Raw genomic sequence first — 19,380 nt, forward strand, 5'->3', positions numbered from 1 at the left:
CCAAAAGGGAATGTTAACTTAGTTTAGTGGCATTTCTCATGAACGTTTTTGAAGTTGACAATGTAGGTACATAGGTGAAGTATGCATGATTGTGTATCCTAAAACTATTGACATTGCACTTGGATTTTTATGTTGGTCCATAATAGGTATTTAGGCATCCAAACAGAGAAGAGCATGGCACAGTGAATACATAAAGCATTAAATAATTACAGATACATTTAGGAACGTAGATAAAAAAGTTCATCATGTATTTTGGTGTACTGGCTTAGCATTAGCTCTAGAACCAGAGTATTTGTTTGCAGTCTGATGTTTCCTTGTTCCAGCTATCTGATTAGGATTCTGGCAGGTTATCTTTTACAAATAAAAATGAAGTTAGTCAATGAAGTACTTTGTAGACTTGTGCTGAGCAAATGTCAGCTGCCACTGTGATTACATGGTTCCTATCATTATTCCATGGTAAAAGACATGCCTGTTCTATATCATAAGTTTATTCATTACTTATAGTTGGTCTAAGACTATATATCTTTGGGTATTGGGGGCATGTTCATAATTTTTATATTTTTCTGATTATAAAAAATAATACATAGTCACTGTTTTGATGACACATTTTTCCCCACTAGTGAACAGTATGTGTTTTTTCAAGTAATCATTTATAGATGTGCCCAAATCTTTTAAAAAACTTTATCCCACTTTATAATATAGTTCTACTACAACTTTCTTTGTATCATTTTCTCTATCAATGCGCATTTATGGCTGCATTCTCTGGCTGTTGTCAGGGTGCTATTACTCTTTATGTCTTCGTCCTCATATTTTTACATATTTGCAAGTTTTTCTTTAAATGTCTGTCAACATTGTTTTCCTGGGTCATAGACTATATATGTTTAAGTGACAAATTGACAGACTCAGCAAAATGCCCTTCCACAAACACTGGGTTACTTTGACTCACTGCTCACTTACCCAAACTATTACTAACACTTGGTGCTATCAATCCTTTATTATTTTGCCACTTTGATGAGTAAATTTTTCATTATATTAATTTGCATTTTAAATATTGGACAGACAAGTAGCTTTTTATACATTTGATTATGTACATTTTGTTTGGGTTGTCTAGTCACTCCTTTTATCCAAATTTCTTACGTTGATTTTTTTTTTTAGCAACGCTTCTTTTGGATATGTTTTGTCTTCTCTGTGCGGCAAATATTTTCTCACTGTTTTTTTCCTTCGCTTATGGTATATTTTCTCACATAGAAGCTATGTCTTTAGTCGGATCTGTCATATACTTCATTGGCAGTTTACGAATTCATATTATTTTTTAACATTCTGACATTATAACTTAATCCCTGCTATTTTCTTTTAATAAGCTTATAATCTTATATGTTTAAAGTTTTCATCTCTCTTTATTTTTAAGTCTGTTGTGAAAGAATGACTAAACTTTTCTTCCAAATACATAGCCAAACTTCTAACAGACTTTTATTGGAAAACTCCAGAATTAAAATTATTATTTATACCATTATCAGTATTGAGCACTTAGAGTTGCCAGCACAGTATTGAGTGCTTTACCTGTATTACCCCATTAGATTCTTAGAATTACCTGAAACTGGTGCTATCACTGTATTCATTTTATAGGTGGAGAAATCACAGCACCGCATCTTAGTGACTTGCCAGAGATCATGCGGCTAGAAAGTGGTCAACATCGAATGTTGGAAGTGGTTAGGAGTCAGGATTTAGACATAAGTAGCCCAGTTCCAGAATTTGCACTCTGATCGCTAACCGCATTATGGAGTTATGTGGATTCCTTGTGCCTCATACTGTGGCAACGTTCCAGCATTGATGGTCTTCTGTATGCTGTCTTGAACCTTCATCTACCCTCTTGGCCTTGACTCAACCCATACTCTCCCTTGCTGTTGTGCCTTCCTGCCGGCACTCTGGCCTGAGCAGCAGGGTGGGGAGCAATCCTGTCCTCTGTTTTTTGTGCTTTTCCGGTCTTCAGCAAATAGACAGTAATGACTCTCAGTCTGATTGGCAGTTTGGAAAATATGGCAGATGAACCACAGAATGCCAGAACTAAAACTGCTATTCTTACCAACCCCGGGAAGAGGGATAACATGGGAGTCCGATCAAAAGCCAAAGGCTTTTTGGGCCTATCTCTAATATTCATTAAGTAACTACCATAGGGGCACCTGGATGGCTCAGTAGGTTAAGCATCTCCTTCGGCTCAGGTCATGATCACAGGGTCCTGGGATCGAACCCCACATTTGGGCTCCCTGCTCAGCGGGGAGTCTGCTTCTCCCTCTCCCTCAGCTCCTCCCACCTTGTGTGTGCTCTCTTTCTCTCTCTCTCTCAGGTGAGTAAATAAAATCTCAAAAAAAAAATAAATAACTACCATATACCAGGCTCAACTGTCACATTCAAATATTACTAAAATAGGAAGTATACAGCATATGGTTACTTTTAGAATAAAATTTCTAAATAATATGCATTAAAATGTTGAGCTCTTCATAAGGAGTGGCTGATAGGAAGTTTTTTCCAAGTCTTTGAAACCTCTTGACTTTTTTTTTTTATTTTTAAGATTTGTTTATTTTAGAAAGAGAGAGGGGGAGAGAGAGCACGAGCCAGGGGCAGGGCAGAGGGAAAGGCAGAGAGAATCTCAGGCAGACTCCGTCCTGAGCACAGAGCCAAATGCAGGGCTGGATCCCAGGACCTTGAGTTCACAACCTGAGCTGAAACCAAGAGTCGGGGGCTTAACTGACTGAACCACCCAGGCACCCCAACGTCTTGCCTTTTACAAGCTAGCATTTATCTTTTTAATTTCTTCAAATACGTCCCACCCCTCCCCGAGTTCTAACATTAAAAAACATGCCATGAACACAAAAATGGCAAAAACCATGGCAAATTTTGGCAAAAGTTGAAATAGAAATGTGATTTGAATGTTCCTTTCCTGCAACCTGAAAGAGTCAGTCAGCCCTTTTTTTTGGAAAAAGCCCCATTTTAGTGTGTGTGTCTCAGCCTCAGGCCTTTTCTCACTAGAGTTCCTCTGTTTGGTGTCTCAGTCCTCAGGAACCAGTATTACCGTGGATATTGCCGTGATGGGGGAGGCTCACGGCCTCATTACCGACCTCCTGGCAGACCCTTCGCTGCCCCCCAACGTGTGCACATCCTTGAGGGCAGTAAGCAACCTGCTCAGCACCCAGCTCACCTTCCAGGCTATTCACAAGCCCCGCATGAATCCTGTTGTTTCCTTCAGTGAAAATTACACCTGTTCTGATTCCGAGGAAGGCTCTGAAAAAGACAAGCTGGCTATTCCCAAGGTAGGTATTAATGACCTATCCCTGGACAGGGTCAACTTTTCTTTTGCCTTTTAGATCTGTTCCTTGTCACCCCCAAACCCAGACGCAGATTCACGTCAGTGACTCAGTGAAGATGGGCTGATCATGGTAATCAAAGTAATAAAAATTTAAACGTAAAGACTTGCGTCCTGATAACCTCATAGCTTTCTGTAAATGAAAGTTTTACCTTTTCTTTATTCAGACTTTGAAGAAGTTTTTACTTCTCTATGCCAGGCTCTGTTGTGTGGAAGAGGGATGTAGCAGTGAGGGGCGGGGGGCCAGGCAAAAGTCCCTGCTCCCATTCTAGTGTGGGTTCTGTTTAAAATCCCTTGGCCTCTGAAACCCAGAGTTGCTCTGCTCATGATTTCTGTGTGTGATATCGTGCACAGGGCCCTCCTGGCTTTCCCAAATCCAAGAAGTTTTGAACTCAAACAGTTTTACTTGGTTTTGTATGACTTAAAGTAAAAGATGACCTTAGTGATTTGTAAATTCCTTCTTTTTATGTGTAAAATATGAGTTTTACAAATGTAAGCTGTAGGAAATGGGATCCTGCACACAGCTTAGACCTTGCATTAGTTGAAAATGGGTTATTTTAAAGACTGAAAAAAAAAAATCAGAATTTAAGCCCGCCCAAAACATCCTGCATAGTTACGTGTTTCGTAAACAAGCATCTGTCTCTGGAGCTAGTGGTCAGTCAGTAAAACCCATGAATTACATGACGTGAGTTTCTTGACTCAGGAATGTGTGTTTCACACAATTTTGTCAGTTAGGTATTCACATAATTTTTTTGAACATCTACTTCTCTGAGAAAGGTATGGCTAAGCATGATGTGGCAGTAAAAGAAGGGAGGGGGATTAACTGATTCCTTTCAGTCTCAAAATAGGCATGAAGTTAGTGAGACTTTCAGGCATCCGTCCTGGTATTTACCATGCTTATTGAATTACCTTCAAAGATGCATATTCAGATCTTTAAGAAATATGGGAAACTAGTATCAGCTATTCTTGAATCTCAAGGTGCCATATACTCTCAGAAGCTTTTGTTATCCTCAGGAGACCAGAGTGCATCTTTGTAAATAATGTCTACATATGTGGTCTACTAGGAGTAACTAGCCACAGATAAAAATGGGCCGAGCTTCTACCTATTATAACTGTATTGCTGTACTTGTATTAGAAGAATACCTTCACTTTAATTTTTAAAGGGAAGACTCTCTTTAGAGTGCTGGTGTTCATCATGGTAAGCTCAGGATCTTGCTTCCCTGCCATTGATGCCACATACCCTGTTTAGGATATCACAGGAGAAGAAGTAGCAATGAAAGGGTTGCAGGTCAACCAGCAGACTCTTCTGTTAAGAAGAGTTGGTACTGATGGTCTTACCCTTGTGCCTGATGTCTAAGTCATGCTAGCCACAAGAAAAGTGGTGCATTTTGTGAGTTACACTCTTATACTCAGCTCCTGCCTTTTGTAAATCAAGAAATTGAAATTAGGGGTGCCTGGATGGCACAGCGGTTAAGCGTCTGCCTTCAGCTCAGGGTGTGATCCCGGCATTATGGGATCGAGCCCCACATCAGGCTCCGCTATGAGCCTGCTTCTTCCTCTCCCACTCCCCCTGCTTGTGTTCCCTCTCTCGCTGGCTGTCTCTATCTCTGTCTAATAAATAAAAATAAAATCTTAAAAAAAAAAGAAATTGAAATTAAATTAATAAACACTTTGGTGTAGAGACTGTTTTGCAAGATGGTAAAATTAATCCAAGCTCCAAACAAATGACTTTTGAGGAAAATCTTTTGCTCATAGTAACTAATGTAATCTATGTATAACTGTGTATATCCCATTGAACTAATGTAACTATAAAGTTTTCCCAAAGTTAAGTGACTCTCATTCCTATAATTCCATATTACAATCATCATTTAAATGAAGATCCCCAAATGTTAATTTTATAATATTCATTCTTTTATTGAATTCCTAAGCACCCAAATTTCAGATAGGTAATATTCAGCCACTATGGTTTAATAAATTCACTTCCAATTAAAAACCCATTTCCTCCCATTGTGTTATATAGAAGTCAGTGATCCAAAATATGCTCGGTAATGAAATCAACACTCCTTCTTCCTAGCGCCTGAGAAGGAGTTTGCCTCCTGGTTTGTTGAGACGAGTTTCATCAACCTGGACAACCACCACCTCAGCCACAGGCCTGCCCACTTTGGAGCCTGCCCCAGTACGGAGGGACCGGAGCGCAAGCATCAAACTACATGAGGCATCTTCATTGAGGTTAGGCAATATCCCTGTTGGTTTCACATCTCTTAGAGAAGTTACTTACCAAAAGGAATAACCAATTACAGAGGAAATGTGGCCCAACCAGTTATGTTTGGTTGGAGGCCAGCTTTGAAAATGAAGAAGGTATGTGGTTTAAGTGCAAAGCACTCTACAGATTAACATCAGATAATTAGGCTTAAATGGTATTGCTTGGTCTTAGGTATAAATGGGAACAGTGACTTGAGGTGCTGCCTACCAGTGTGACAGGATGGGATGAGGTGAGCCCAGAGTACTGGTAAGCTAGGTTTTATCCAGACCGAGAGTGATATTGAGATTCTGAAATCAAAGACATGCAACCCGACAATCAAACTGTTGTTAGATTTCCCCCAGCCTACCAGACCAGTTGTCCTAGCATTATATGAAAGGCAAAAGATCAGATCAAAAAGTAGATCGTCATCCTAACTGCATCTGGATATGTCCAAACATTTGATAATTTAAAGTTTATTTAGAGCACAAATTGATGTCTTCCAGAGGTGGGGGGGGGGCGTGCCAAATGGGTAAAGGGGGTCAAAAGGTACAAACTTCCGGTTTTAAATAATTGTCATGGGGATATAACATACAGCATGCTGACTATAGTCAATAATGCTATATCACACATTTGAAAGTTGCTGAAAGTAATCTTAAAAGTCCTCATCGCCAAAAAAATTTTTTTGGTAACTGTGTGGTGATGGACGCTAACTAGACTTATTTTGGTGATCATTTCATAATATACACAAATACCAAATCACTATATTGTACACCTGAAACTAATATGTCAATTATATATCAATTTAAAAATAGAACAAATTTTATTTAGCATATTAATTACAATTTTACAAAGTGATTTAAAAGCCAGAATCACCAAAGCTAAAGGAGAGATAGTGTGAAGATCTAGAGAGAATTTTGAAGAAAATACCATGTGTTTGTCCTTTTCTAGTTAGAATAAAAATAGCATGCTTTATATGAATTCAGTAATTTTGAGGACATTTCCCATATGATTTCAGGTTTTTGAAACATTTGCATCAGTTTTATTAATGACCTAATGACTGAAAAATAACCATATCTTTGTTGAACTCCGTGATGGCAATATTAGAAGTAATTTTCTCCTGATTTTGGGCTTGAATATAAATAAAGCACCATTTTGAGATTGGCAGAGAAATGGAAACCTTTCAAATCATGAGTTTAATGACCACTAACTTTTCTTTCTCTGTCATTTAAAAATATGTGTAACTGGTTTCTTCCATATTAATATGGATAGTCTAATAAACCTGTAGAATCAGAAACAAACTCAAATGATGCTTTCTTTCACATATCAGTTTAATTCCACTCCATCTTATTACCTGGGCTTTTGTAAAACTTCAAATGCTACCGAAGGAGAAGGTTACCTAATCTGTTTCGTGGACATTTCCTGAAGGTCGAAATTACAGGTCATTAGTGATATTTCCCTCTGAAAATATTGACCATTTTTAATGTCTACAGCAGCAAATACTGATAAGTGATGGTGGATCTTCATTAAATATTTGTTCCTTAAGAAGATGAATTTTGTTCTCAGCGTATATCTTTAGAGAGGCTATTTTGCCAACACACTTTGCCAAGATTTCTGTTGTAGAATAGTTAATGCTCGTGATTTTCTTAACATACAATGACTCTGCCAAAAATCCATTTGTGCATAAATGTCTCCTTTCTTTCTGTAATTGTTTGTTACTTCTGGTCAAATTTCATTTCTCGTACTTTTTTTCTTCTTAGTTAAATGACATTAGGAACTGTAATTGAAATTACCACGAAGAGGGTTTCAAGAACTTTTATGAGCTTAACTCCCAGGGATCCTGTCATCCTGCTTGATGACATAAATACTCATAATCAAATATTTTCAAAATAGATAAGGAAGGGCATCCAACCCCACTCATTTTCTTTGTCCAAGAAGTACTTACAGCTGTCTTGCCTGAGTATACTTTTTTCCCCTGTCTAATTTTACTTTTCCTTTATTTCACTGTCCTATTAATGTCCTCATTATAAAATCAAAAAATGATACAAATTTTCACCATACGAAGAAATGAAATTCATTCTGAAGAGAATTGGAAGGAAAACCACATATAAGTGGCAATAGTACCACCATTAAATACAACTGGTTTTCGTTGACTCCTTCTTTGTCATGGGGGAAAACAGTGGAAAGATAGCCATAGATCATCTCCGGCCCTGAATGTAAACCCAAGTTAAAGCCTCCACTTAGGAGACCGATTGGTAACACTATTTATTGGTTTCAAAACTGATTTGAGGTTTAGCCCTTGTACTGTTTTGCCCGTGCCAGCCCTTTTGTTTCTTCCTTTCCCCCTATATGTCTTTCTGTTGAGGACTTTGAGGACTGCAGTGATCAAAAGAACAAGAGTGGGAAGTGAAAATTAGGAGCAGCCCTCAGCTTACATGCCCTTTGGTGTTTAGCTGGCTGATTGACTCCTGGGTAGTTTTAACTACAGCTTGGGTGGAAAGGACACTGGACTGAGGATCAGAAGGACCTTGGCCCTGCCACTTGGAGATGTGTGCCCTGAGGAGCAGGGTCCTTGTCTGAGCCTCAGTACCCGCTACAAGGAATCCTTAGGAGAAGGGGACTGTGGCACAGTGGGGAGGTAAATTAGGCAGAAGCAGAAGTACCAGTAGGTACTTCTAAAAAAAAAAAGGGGGGGGGGGCTTGAGATAAATCAAAAAGTCTGAAATAAATCATACTCTAGTAATTCCATGTCAGCCTTGGAGTTGACCCCTGCCTCTGTATGGTAGGCAGAAAGGAGGCTCTAAACTTGGTTTAAAAACAAACAACCACAACAAAAATCTTAGGATCTGGTAAGACTTTTCAGACCTAAGATGAAGTTGTTATGGGTAGAACTAAGATTATCAAATCCACTTTTGTGGAAGAGGCTTAAGATCTTCCACAACAGACAGATAGAAAATTTTCCCTTTTTCAGAATGAGGTGACCAAGTAAAAGTTTCCCTAAGCTACTTTCCTCTCCAAAACCCAAATTATTACGTATATTGATGAGCTCTAAACAGGAATCAAGGACGTGAGGGTCGATACAAAGCTGAAAATTGTTGCAAGGATCACAGAAAGCAATATATTTTAAAATGCCAGTAAATTGTAATGCACATATACATACATATACATATATCTACATATACATAAAGATATTGAGTTATTGTTTATTAATATGTAGTTTAATAAATTAATATTATGTTAAGAAGGAATATATAGCTAGAATTTTATTTATCTTCAAATTCATTAATTTCCCATGTATTAAAGGTACTCTATTATTGTAGTTTATAAAACTTTTCAAAATTAAGTTGACTCTTTCATGCAGTGCTCGTATTTTAAATGTTTTTATTAAAAAAAGGAATAGGCGTTTTTCAGGCTAGCCTTCATAATAGAACTTTTTGTGATATTAATAAATATATAAATATAATAAAATGCAGTTAATAGTAAGGTCTTTTCTTTTAAAAGTCTACATAGAAAAGTAATAACCTACTCATTGTATTATGTACTAAGAAATCAAAACTCCTAGGCCACATGTATATTGCAGAAAACTTTTTCACAGTAAACCTTGTAAGTCATTCAATCCAGCAAAAGAAGTTGAAAGGGACAGCACTGTAAGGAAACAGTTAGTGTAGTTATCTCTCCAGATTCCAAGTTTTATTTGATTTCGTTGTTTCCAAATTCTAGGCATTTCTGAAATGCCTAGAATGAGATTTCAAGAAGGATATGAAACATCATTTAGTGTGTTTTTCTTCATTGTATTTGGTAATTGCTGGAGTTCATTCTGTATTTCAAATATCTTTTTTATGATTTATTTTGTAAACTGTTAGTAGAATTAGAGAAAAGATGAAGCTTTTAAATGCCTGAGTCAACAGTTGAAAAATATGAAAAGGAAAACAAGAGAAGAAATGAGGTAACATAAGTGTTAGAGTGTTAAATTGAACTCAATACAAATTATAGAACTGATTCCTTCCTAAATTTACTAAAAATCAGAGGGTATGGGCAATAGCAAAGCACATGCTCAGCCTTCCTCCCTTCAAGAGGGATGAAATGGCGCAGCACCCTAAAAAAGTCCTTTTATCCCACATTAGTACATGTTCTAGTTTATATTTAACATGGAGAATTCTTTTTTCTTTTTTTAAAGATTATATTTACTTATTTGACAGAGCGAGAGAAGGAACACAAGTAGGGGGAGTTGGAGAGGGAGAAGCAGGATCCCCGCTGAGCAGGGAGCCTGATGTGCGGCTCCATCCCAGGACCCCGAGATCATGACCTGAGCCAAAGGCAGATGCTTAATGATTGAGCCACCCAGGTGCCCCTAACATGCAGAATTCTAAGCAACGCATGCATAATGTTGCTTGAGCAGAGGAAGCCATGTTGGTTATGGAACATCTTTAAATTATTCTATTGATTATACATCTTACATGAGAAATATTCAGCATTCATGACTCCATAATTCCATCAATTTCAGGTTTATTGACAGTAAGCCACACAGACAGACCAGGTACATCCTGCTTACAGTGCCAGTATGAAATTGGCAGAGTGTCACATTGTCAGACTGTACTCATGCAACTTATAGATATTACCCAGTACCAAATTTATTAATGTTTGAAAGCACACAGGTGTTAGCAAAACGCAGACCAAGCATTTGTCCCATGGAGCATTCCAAGATTGTCAACACAGCTTCCTGAATTCTTTTCTCTCTCAAATTTCAGTATATTCTGTTTTAGATTTAACATAACGTTTTGAGCAGTGCATGCAGAAAAATTTTGGTTCGGAACACCTTCAAAATTTTATATCCCATTAATTACATGGGTGTGTAACATTCCCTTCCCCAACCTTCCATTGATCCGTTAATTCCAGATTTATTTACGATAATAACCAAGGATATCCTGATAAAAGCATTTCCTAGATAAAGACTCACTGTCCATTACCTTTCTCCCAGTGAATAGCATCAGCAGGTCCATCATTAGCATATTTACAAGGGGATTTGGCTCATCATCCCTTTCTTTCCAGGGTAACACCAATAAAAGAAACTGTAGGCTAAAAGCCTATTGCTAACCTTTCCTTCATAAGAAAACACTGCAAAGAATATTGTCTTTGAATAATTTCATAAGCACTCAATTTTTGAATTTAGGTACACCAAGAATAATAAATAGCAAAGAGCATGAAACGGGTATCATGGCACTTATAACTACTGTAGGTTACCTTGCATCTTAACCAATACATTTGTCAGGGTTTAGAAGATCTATGAGGAACATGATTACAGCAGTACAGTAAGAAGTGTCTGGTGCCTACTAACTGGATAAATAGGAAAGTTCTTTTCTCTCTTATCGCCCCAGTATGTTTGATGAGTAACTGTTGTCTCCCTGCAGCAGAAACTGAGCTCAGATAACTTATTCTTTCATTTGGAAGTGAAGTGGTCCTGTCACTGAGCCTAGACCATGACTCAGATTGGCAAGCCGATTATGGAAATGGTGATTGTGTTCTGGCAAGATCTGTCCCAATAATTGATGAATAATTTCTTCATTTTTCTTTATGCTCTGTCTTTATAGTGCTGTTAGTCCCGATTCTTGGAATAACCCGGTGATGATGACCCTCACCAAAAGCAGATCCTTCACTTCATCCTATGCTGTTTCTGCAGCTAACCATGTAAACTCAAGAAAGCCAAATCGACCAGGTTAGTAATATGTTGGGAGAAGAGTTCATACTCACTGAGTGTGCAGTCATGGAATAAACTCGATCTTAGGTGGTGAAACAAGATTCTGAGGATGCATACTCGGATGTGTTCGCTGTGACTGTTCTAAAAAGAAAAAAGCCTCAATAACCAATTAGCTCCTTAAATTTCCACTTTATGTGATGATATAGATTCTTTCAAGGTTGCTCTGCTAGATATCCTGTCTTGAACTTGATAGGAAATCGGTGTCACTGTTGAGGATAATCTCTGGAAGTATCATCTTACAATGTAAAAGCTAATGATGTACTTCCCAAATTTCGGTTTTATTTTTAGTGTTTGTTAAAATTATTTTTCAGGAGTATAATATTTACAGGGAGTTCAAGGAAAGGCTTCATTTACTCTAGGTTTTATAATTTTTTCACTCACCCCCTCATACACACACACACACACACACACACACACACACGGACACACACACGCACACTGAAAGGAAGAGGTATTTAAATTTGGAGAAAACACAGTTCAGGATCGTTGAGAGCCCTTTGGAAAAGCCCACAAATCAACACCGAAAGACCCACAGGCACAGTGGGCAGGAGGTTTTCCTTCCCCTCAGGCTACTACAAAATGAAATTTGATGTGATGTCTCCCACCTGGGATCTGGAGTCTAACTACTGCGTGGAGTTTTCCACATTGGTGTCAGTGCACCCCATATACTTCTAAGCATCAGCTTCTCTCTTCCCTCCAGCTTCCTTTACTCAACAGGTATTCTTGAAGCAATCAGTATCTCAGACCCTGTACTAGTTTCAGGAATATGGTAGTGATTAAGCCAGACCCACTTGTTCCTTGCACAGAATTCTCACTTACAGTCTAGTGGGGAATGCAAACAGATCAATGGCCATTACCATATAATGTGTTAAAGGCTATGATGAGGAAGAGAGGAAAGACTTTCAAATCATGAAAGAGAAGAAAAGAGATACAAGATCTGGCACACTGAGAGAAAGCTTAAGGAACTTAAGATTTTAGATGAGTGGCAAAATTGGCAAGCACAAAGAGAGATGGGAACAGATAATGCAGATGGCACCTGAAGATAAAGAGTTTAGATATCAAAATTAAGTTAAGTTTCAGGTAGGAAAGTGAATGATTTAAATAAAGAATACTTCATTTAATCAGAATCTGTGCTGACTCAAAACTGGAATATAGTTTTCTTCAGACTCCGTTGCCAGATTGCCCCCTCCTAGAATCTCACTTGAGAGTCTGGGGTATTTATTATGACCTCTTCTTCTTGGAATGTTCTGACTCGAAGTTTTCACTTCTGAGCACTGTAGAAAACTGTAATGAGATTTTCAGTAGCTTCCTGCTTATGTTCTTAATCTTCTGCCTTTATAGCAGCTTAAGAATTTTCCAAATGGCTCCAGGGAAAAACCACCCCCTTCTCACTGGGCTGTTAGACCTTCACGTTCTGGCTGCCATGGCGGCAGTCCCAAACTCCAATTTTCGTGTCATTAGCCTCGTGACACTGCTTAAAAGTTCTGCTGACTTGCTTCCCTAATAGCTGCATCCTTCTGCCTAGATTCGTAGCCTTTTGCTCCATGCTAATGGTCAGTAAATAATGCTGACCAGAACAGTTCATAGGACTTTGGCTCACCCTTCCGGGGGTATCTTCTTTCTGCTCTCTCTGGGAACCTAGTCCCTCTGAACTGTTTTGCCTTGAAAGCTTTTTTTTTTTTTTTTAATTCAACTTTTCTTTTTCTTCTTGAAGAAGCATGGTTTTATTACAAACTACCACATCATAGCCAGAAGCAGAAGTCCTCAAAATGGCAACAGGTCTATGAGGGTTAGAGAAATGGTACTTAGTTCATTCTACTAATATTTAAAGGTGGTGTCTTGAAATATAAACGTCTCATTTTATTTTATTTTATTTTATTTTTAAGATTTTATTTATTTATTTGACAGAGGGAGAGACAGCCAGCAAGAGAGGGAACACAAGCAGGGGGAGTGGGAGAGGAAGAAGCAGGCTCCCAGTGGAGGAGCCTGATGTGGGGCTCGATCCCAGAATGCCGGGATCACACCCTGAGCTGAAGGCAGGCACTTAACGACTGCGCTACTCAGGCGCCCCTAAACGTCTCATTTTAAAAGAGGCACAACTCTTCTGTTGTTTCTTACATCTAGAAAATGTAGTACTTCTTTCCTCTTTGATCATCTACTTTATGTTGGTGACTGTTTCTTGGAATCATTTAAGTGCTAACCTCGCTTAAATCTCTATTTTGTGTAGGAAGACACTACCTCCAGAAAGTATGATATTGTTAGGATTGCATCATTGACAGGCACCATTAAAAATAATCTGGTTTTCAGGGGCGCTTGGGTGGCTCAGTCGTTAAGCGTCTGCCTTCGGCTCAGGGCGTGATCCCAGGGTCCTGGGATCGAGCCCCACATCAGGCTCCTCCGCTGGGAGCCTGCTTCTTCCTCTCCCACTCCCCCTGCTTGTGTTCCCTCTCTAGCTGGCCGTCTCTCTCTCTCTCTCTCAAATGAATAAATAAAATCTTTAAAAAAATAATAATCTGGTTTTCAAAGACTTACCTGGTCCTCTCTGCTCTTTGGTAATGTTCATTTAGCCTTATAATTTAGAAGTTATTAGTGAACTGGGAAGTAGGATTGTGGCTTCAGTCAGGGCCAAGAACAGGACAATGTGGGCAAATACCTAAACTGGGTTGCCCTGAGGGCAAATGCAGATTACCTCAGTGATATGGGGACTCATCTGGGACTCCATCAAGGTGGAAGGGCTGAATTTGAGCATTCCACATTAAATGTGAGATTTTAAAGGGTCACTAATGTGGTCCTAGGTCAGTAGGTCGGTAGAATCCTTGTCTCTCTACAAAAATACATGCAAATAACATGGAGGAAAGCATTACCAGTTAAGGGCCATGAGACTTTAACATATCAAGTTCAAACAAATTGGAGCTTAAAACCAAGATCGCTAAACACACAAACCACCATGAGTTAGAAACAAACAACAAACAAAAGCAACTTTACAGATCTCTAAAAGGGTTGAGATATTTTAATGGTAAAATATTTACATATTTTAATTCTAAAGTATGCAAATATTTAAAGAAAAATATGAGGTCATAAAAACTAACAGCAATGAGAGAAGATGTAATTGCAGAGCAGCTAAATATAACTTTTGGAAATGTAATCAAGGAAATACGATAGGTTAAATGGAATAATGGACTCCTACAGGGAGAAGTAGTAAACTGGGGAGCAGAGAATGTGAAGAAATTACCCAGAACATGGCATGGATGAGAAATAGGAAGATGTAAAAGATTTTTAAAAATATAAGAATATAAGAAAGATCCAATATAGCATGATCATTGTTTTAGTAGAGGATAGGGGATATAAACTCTGAGGAGAAGCAGAGGAAAGGCAAAAAAAAAAAAAAAAAAAAAAAAAAAAAAAAAAAAAAAAAAAAAAGACTTTACCCATAGACACAAAATACTGAAACTACACAACACCAAATACAAGAAAAAAAAAATCTTACAGTCAGCCAAAGAAAATGAAATTTCAGGGAACGCAGGTCAGTCTGAGAGCAGAACTGTCTAAAATAAAGGGCATCAGAGCACAGTAGAATCACTTTCTTCAAAGTCCTGGGAGAATATAATAGCCTGAAATTGTGCCTCTGACACATCTATCTCACAACACCATAGGAATGAACTAAGACATTTTCAGAAAGTCAAAACTTTCCCACCTGCCAAATCTTAACTGAAGGAGTTTATAATGGATGTATTCAAGGAAGAAAAATAGTAGCAGACAAGAGGTCTGAGACCTAATAAAAATAGTAAATAAATTTAAAAACTGTGAGTTTATCAAACAAACATTATATGCATAAATCATTGTATTTCTAGATTTGTAGGTATTTTTTATTTTTTACTTTTTACACTTTTTTTATTTAAAAAAAATTTTTTTTACTTATTTATTTTTTTTTAGAGAGTGAGAGCATGAGCAGGGGAGGGGCAGAGAGAGAGGGTGAGAATCTTAAGCAGGCTCCATGCCCAGTGTGTTGGACCCCAATGTGGGGCTCAGTCTCACGACCCTGAGATCATGAGCTGAGCCGAAATCAAGAGTCAGATGCTTGACTGACTGAGCCACCCAGGTGCCCTGGTATTTTTTTTTAATTTTTAAGGACAGAATTAAAATATCAGACAAAAATAATATGCAACTGAAGAGATGAAATATGAATTTAAATGTTCTATGTTCTTGTGTAGCTTGGAAAAGACTCAGTTGAGGAAACTGAGGCACAGAAAGTAACTTGACCAAGCTCACAAATCCTGAATCCTTTCTTTTGTTCTAATGATTTATACAAGAAAAAATTGAGGACAACAAACTGAAGTAACTTAAAATTAGAATTTTTTTGGTCCTGTCCTTGGCCAAGTACATGGTAATGGAAGGATTTGATTTTGTGTCTCTCAGTTTCTTCGTTTAGGTAAGAAAATTAAAATTATTAAAATAACCAACATGGTAAAGTCAAGAAGCTGAAAATTGTGCTTGTTTTGGCAACACATATACTAAAATCGGTGTACAAATATTGAATCACCTGAAAGTAACGTTCCATGTCAATTACATGTCAATTAAAAAAAAAATACCTGAAAGTTATAGTTAGTGCATTCCCTGGAAATAACAGAACAAATGATGGAACGGACATGAAGAACAGCCTAATTTTTCTGTGTCCTATGCTTCAATTCATACAACTGTAGCCGAGAAGAAAGAATGAACTGTAAAAGAAAAAAAAAAAAAGTCTGTGTAACATACCCCAAAGGCAAATGATAGAAACTAGAACAGGCATGGTGAGAGTCTCACTCCATCCTTACCATTAAGTACATAAAGTATCCCTATCATGATTACATTTGGAGGGGATTTTGCATTGTGACCTATTTAGACCGCTGTCACAATGTTTATAAAATAACATATCCTACGCATGCTGAATTCGACTAAACAAATCCCCGAAAGTCTGCCAAAAGGGAAAAAAGCCCATCAAGAACCAGAGAGCTGAAATTCAGTTATAGTCCTTCCTGATCCGATGGGCTCTGCTGTTTGGAAACCTTTGTTTTGCCTGCAGTGATGGCGTGATGGTGTTGCCTGGGCTAAGCAGGTGTGCTGTGTTTGATGTAGTTGACTGTGATGCTACGTGGAAGGGGGGCCAGGAAAAGCCCCTTTATGTGGCAAAGAGTATAAGGAAGCAGAACCTAAGTAACGTGTAAAGGGAATTGGAGGAGGAAAGTAAGAAGTGATAGGCAAAGAAATTGGGGACACAAGCATAGAGAACAAACCCTGAAAGGTCAATGGCCTGTTTCCAGAGGGGACTCATGAGATCTGTTCTTTGCACCGCGTCAAGTAAAACAGTGTATCCTCTAGCTCAATCAGCATTAATTTACATATTTGAAACCCAATTATTATGCAATTGTGAATATACAATAAATGGATAAAATCACATAGGAGTCCTTTGGTTAAAGCATAAAAATAGGATATTTAAATATAATTTATATTTTCAATCTTGCTTTTTTCTTATGAGCCGCTGACCAAGCAGAGCTGCCTTTGTCATTCTGCTTTAAAATTCCTCCAGTTCATACTTACTGTATTTGCAGTAGGCCCTTCCCATATCCTTTTAATTTTTATAAGATTCTTATAATCCTCTTACAGTGATTACAGATCTGTCTACACCTACAAGTTGGACTGAGTTTTTCCTACAGAAAATGTGAAATGAGACAGAACTTTAATTATGGCACTGTGTGTGTGTGTATGGGGGGGGTTGTGTTTCTGTTTGCATTCTTCATACGGTAGATACATTTTCTGTTTTGGAAAAATATCAGGGCTGTCCATTTTACTGAGGGCATAGAAAAGAGACATGCATTTATTAGACACGCTGGTTCCTTTCTTGTTCAATTAAAATTAAACCGAGAGAGTTTTACAGAACAAAACATGGATTCACTTAAATCATTTTCTTTCAGTATTGTTTATCATCTCCAAAGTTGTTGATTCACTTAAATCATTTTCTTTCAGTATTGTTTATCATCTCCAAAATTGTCCAAAGTTCCTAGTGTCTTGACACATTTTCTCATGCTCTCAGAAGCAAGGAATTAAAGACTGAATTATTCAAAGGAGTTGGTATTTTAGAATTTTAAAGTTAAATTTTAATTTTTTTAAAATCTTTAAATGCTTCGATTTTAAGTATTTTATGTTAGGGCAGTTTGAGTCATTCAAAGATTTATATTTCATAAGCTACGGCTTTTTCCTAGAGTCTCTTCATATTTCAAATATAAAGTGATAAGTAAAATTGAGAGAATACGTATTTATTTGAATCCTTCCCCACCACGTGTGTGCATGTGTAAATGTGTGAATGTGCAACATGAAATTGGATGAGACTCCAAAGCTCATAAAATTAATCCTTCTAAATTTATACATGATTACATTTTCAACAACCTAGAATATGATTTGTTCTTGAAGACTTGCAAAAAGGGTATTTCTCCCATTTCCTTGGAATATCCTCTTCGTGCATCTGAGATCATTTTATTTGTAGTGTGTCCTTTCTAGAAATAGAGTACTTGGTTATTTTCATCTCTCTACTTGAAGACTAACAACATCAATATGTACCCATTTTCTGTAGCATTCCTAATGCTTTCTGTTTTAAAAACTTTAAGATAATGTACACTGTATGAATAGTAATTCGGTTTGGGAAAAAGGGAATTTATATGCTTAGACCTTTATCTTCTCACCTACAATATAAAAATATCCCTGCTTTTTCCCCCCAGTTTTTTTGAGAAATAATTGACATACATCACTGGATAAGTCTAAGGCATATAGCAAGATGGCTTGATGCGCATATATTATGAAATTATTACCACCATAGGTTAAAACAACATCCATCTTCTCATTATAGATACATTGAAAAGAAAAGAAAGGCAAGAAAAAGGAAAAAATGTTCTTCTTGTGATTGGAACTCATACAGTTTACACGCTTAACAACTTTTCTGTCCATCATACGACAGTGTGAGCTGTAGTCATCATGTTGTACGTTACATCCCTAATAGTTATGTAGCTTATAACTGAAAGTTTGTGCCTTTTGATTCCTTTCCTCTAATTCCCCTTCCCCCACCCCCTGCCTCTGGTAACCACAAGTCTGATCTCTTTTTCTCTGAGTTTGGTGTTTTTGTTTTTGTTTTAAAGCTTCCACAGGTAAGTGAGAGCACGCAGTATTTGTCTTTCTTTTAGTTATTTCACTTAGCATACGCCTTCAAGGTCCATCCATGTTGTTGCGGTTGGTAGGATTTCCTTATTTTTTGTGGCTGAATGATATTTCATTGTATATATGTGCATATATATATATATATATATTGTGCATATATATATATATATATATATAACAACTATGTGTATCTATAAAACAACTTATTTATCCATTCATCCATTGATGGTCACTTAGGTTGTGTTGGCTATTATAAATAATACTGCAGCGAACATGTGGGCACAGATTTTTTTTTTTTTTTGAGTTAGTGTTTTCATTTCCTTCAGATCTATTTCCAGAAGTGGAATTGCTGGATCTTATGGTAGTTCTATTTTTAATTTTTTAAGGGTCCTCCATACTGTTTTCCACAGTGGCTGAACCAATTTACATTCTCATCAACAGTGCATAAGACTTCCCTTTTCTCCACATCTACGCCAGCATTTATTTCTTGTCTTATTGATGGTGGTTCTAACAGGCATGGGGTGATATCCCATCGTGGTTTGAACTTGCATTTCCCGGATGACTGGTGATGCTGAGCATCTTTTCATGTCCCCATTGACCTTTCCTGTATCTTCTTTGGTAAAATGTTTATTCAGATACTTTGCCTATTTCTTAATTGGGTTGTTTGCTAATGAGTTATATGAGTTTTTCATATATTTTGGATATAACCTGTTATCAGATATATGGTTTGCAAATTTTTTTCCCATTCCATAGTTTGTCTTTTCACTTTATTGATAAGTTTCCTTTGCTGTGCAGAAGCTTTTTAGTTTGTAGCTCCACTTATTTATGTTTTGATTGTAT

At 37.4% G+C, this 19,380-nt stretch overlaps 1 protein-coding gene across 6 annotated transcripts in view; it reads left to right on the forward strand.

The window, feature by feature from the left end:
- PDE3A (phosphodiesterase 3A) overlaps positions 1-19,380 on the forward strand; it is a 315,351-nt gene that overhangs the window by 245,690 nt on the left and 50,281 nt on the right. For all 6 annotated transcript variants that reach the window (XM_057303281.1, XM_048216537.2, XM_057303282.1 and 3 more), the window contains 3 exons: positions 3,051-3,308; positions 5,436-5,590; positions 11,189-11,313. In XM_057303281.1, the coding sequence (XP_057159264.1) occupies positions 3,051-3,308; positions 5,436-5,590; positions 11,189-11,313 (538 nt within the window). The remainder of the gene's footprint in view (positions 1-3,050; positions 3,309-5,435; positions 5,591-11,188; positions 11,314-19,380) is intronic.

The sequence above is a fragment of the Ursus arctos genome, unplaced genomic scaffold, assembly GCF_023065955.2.
Source record: "Ursus arctos isolate Adak ecotype North America unplaced genomic scaffold, UrsArc2.0 scaffold_26, whole genome shotgun sequence".
Lineage (NCBI taxonomy): Eukaryota > Metazoa > Chordata > Mammalia > Carnivora > Ursidae > Ursus > Ursus arctos.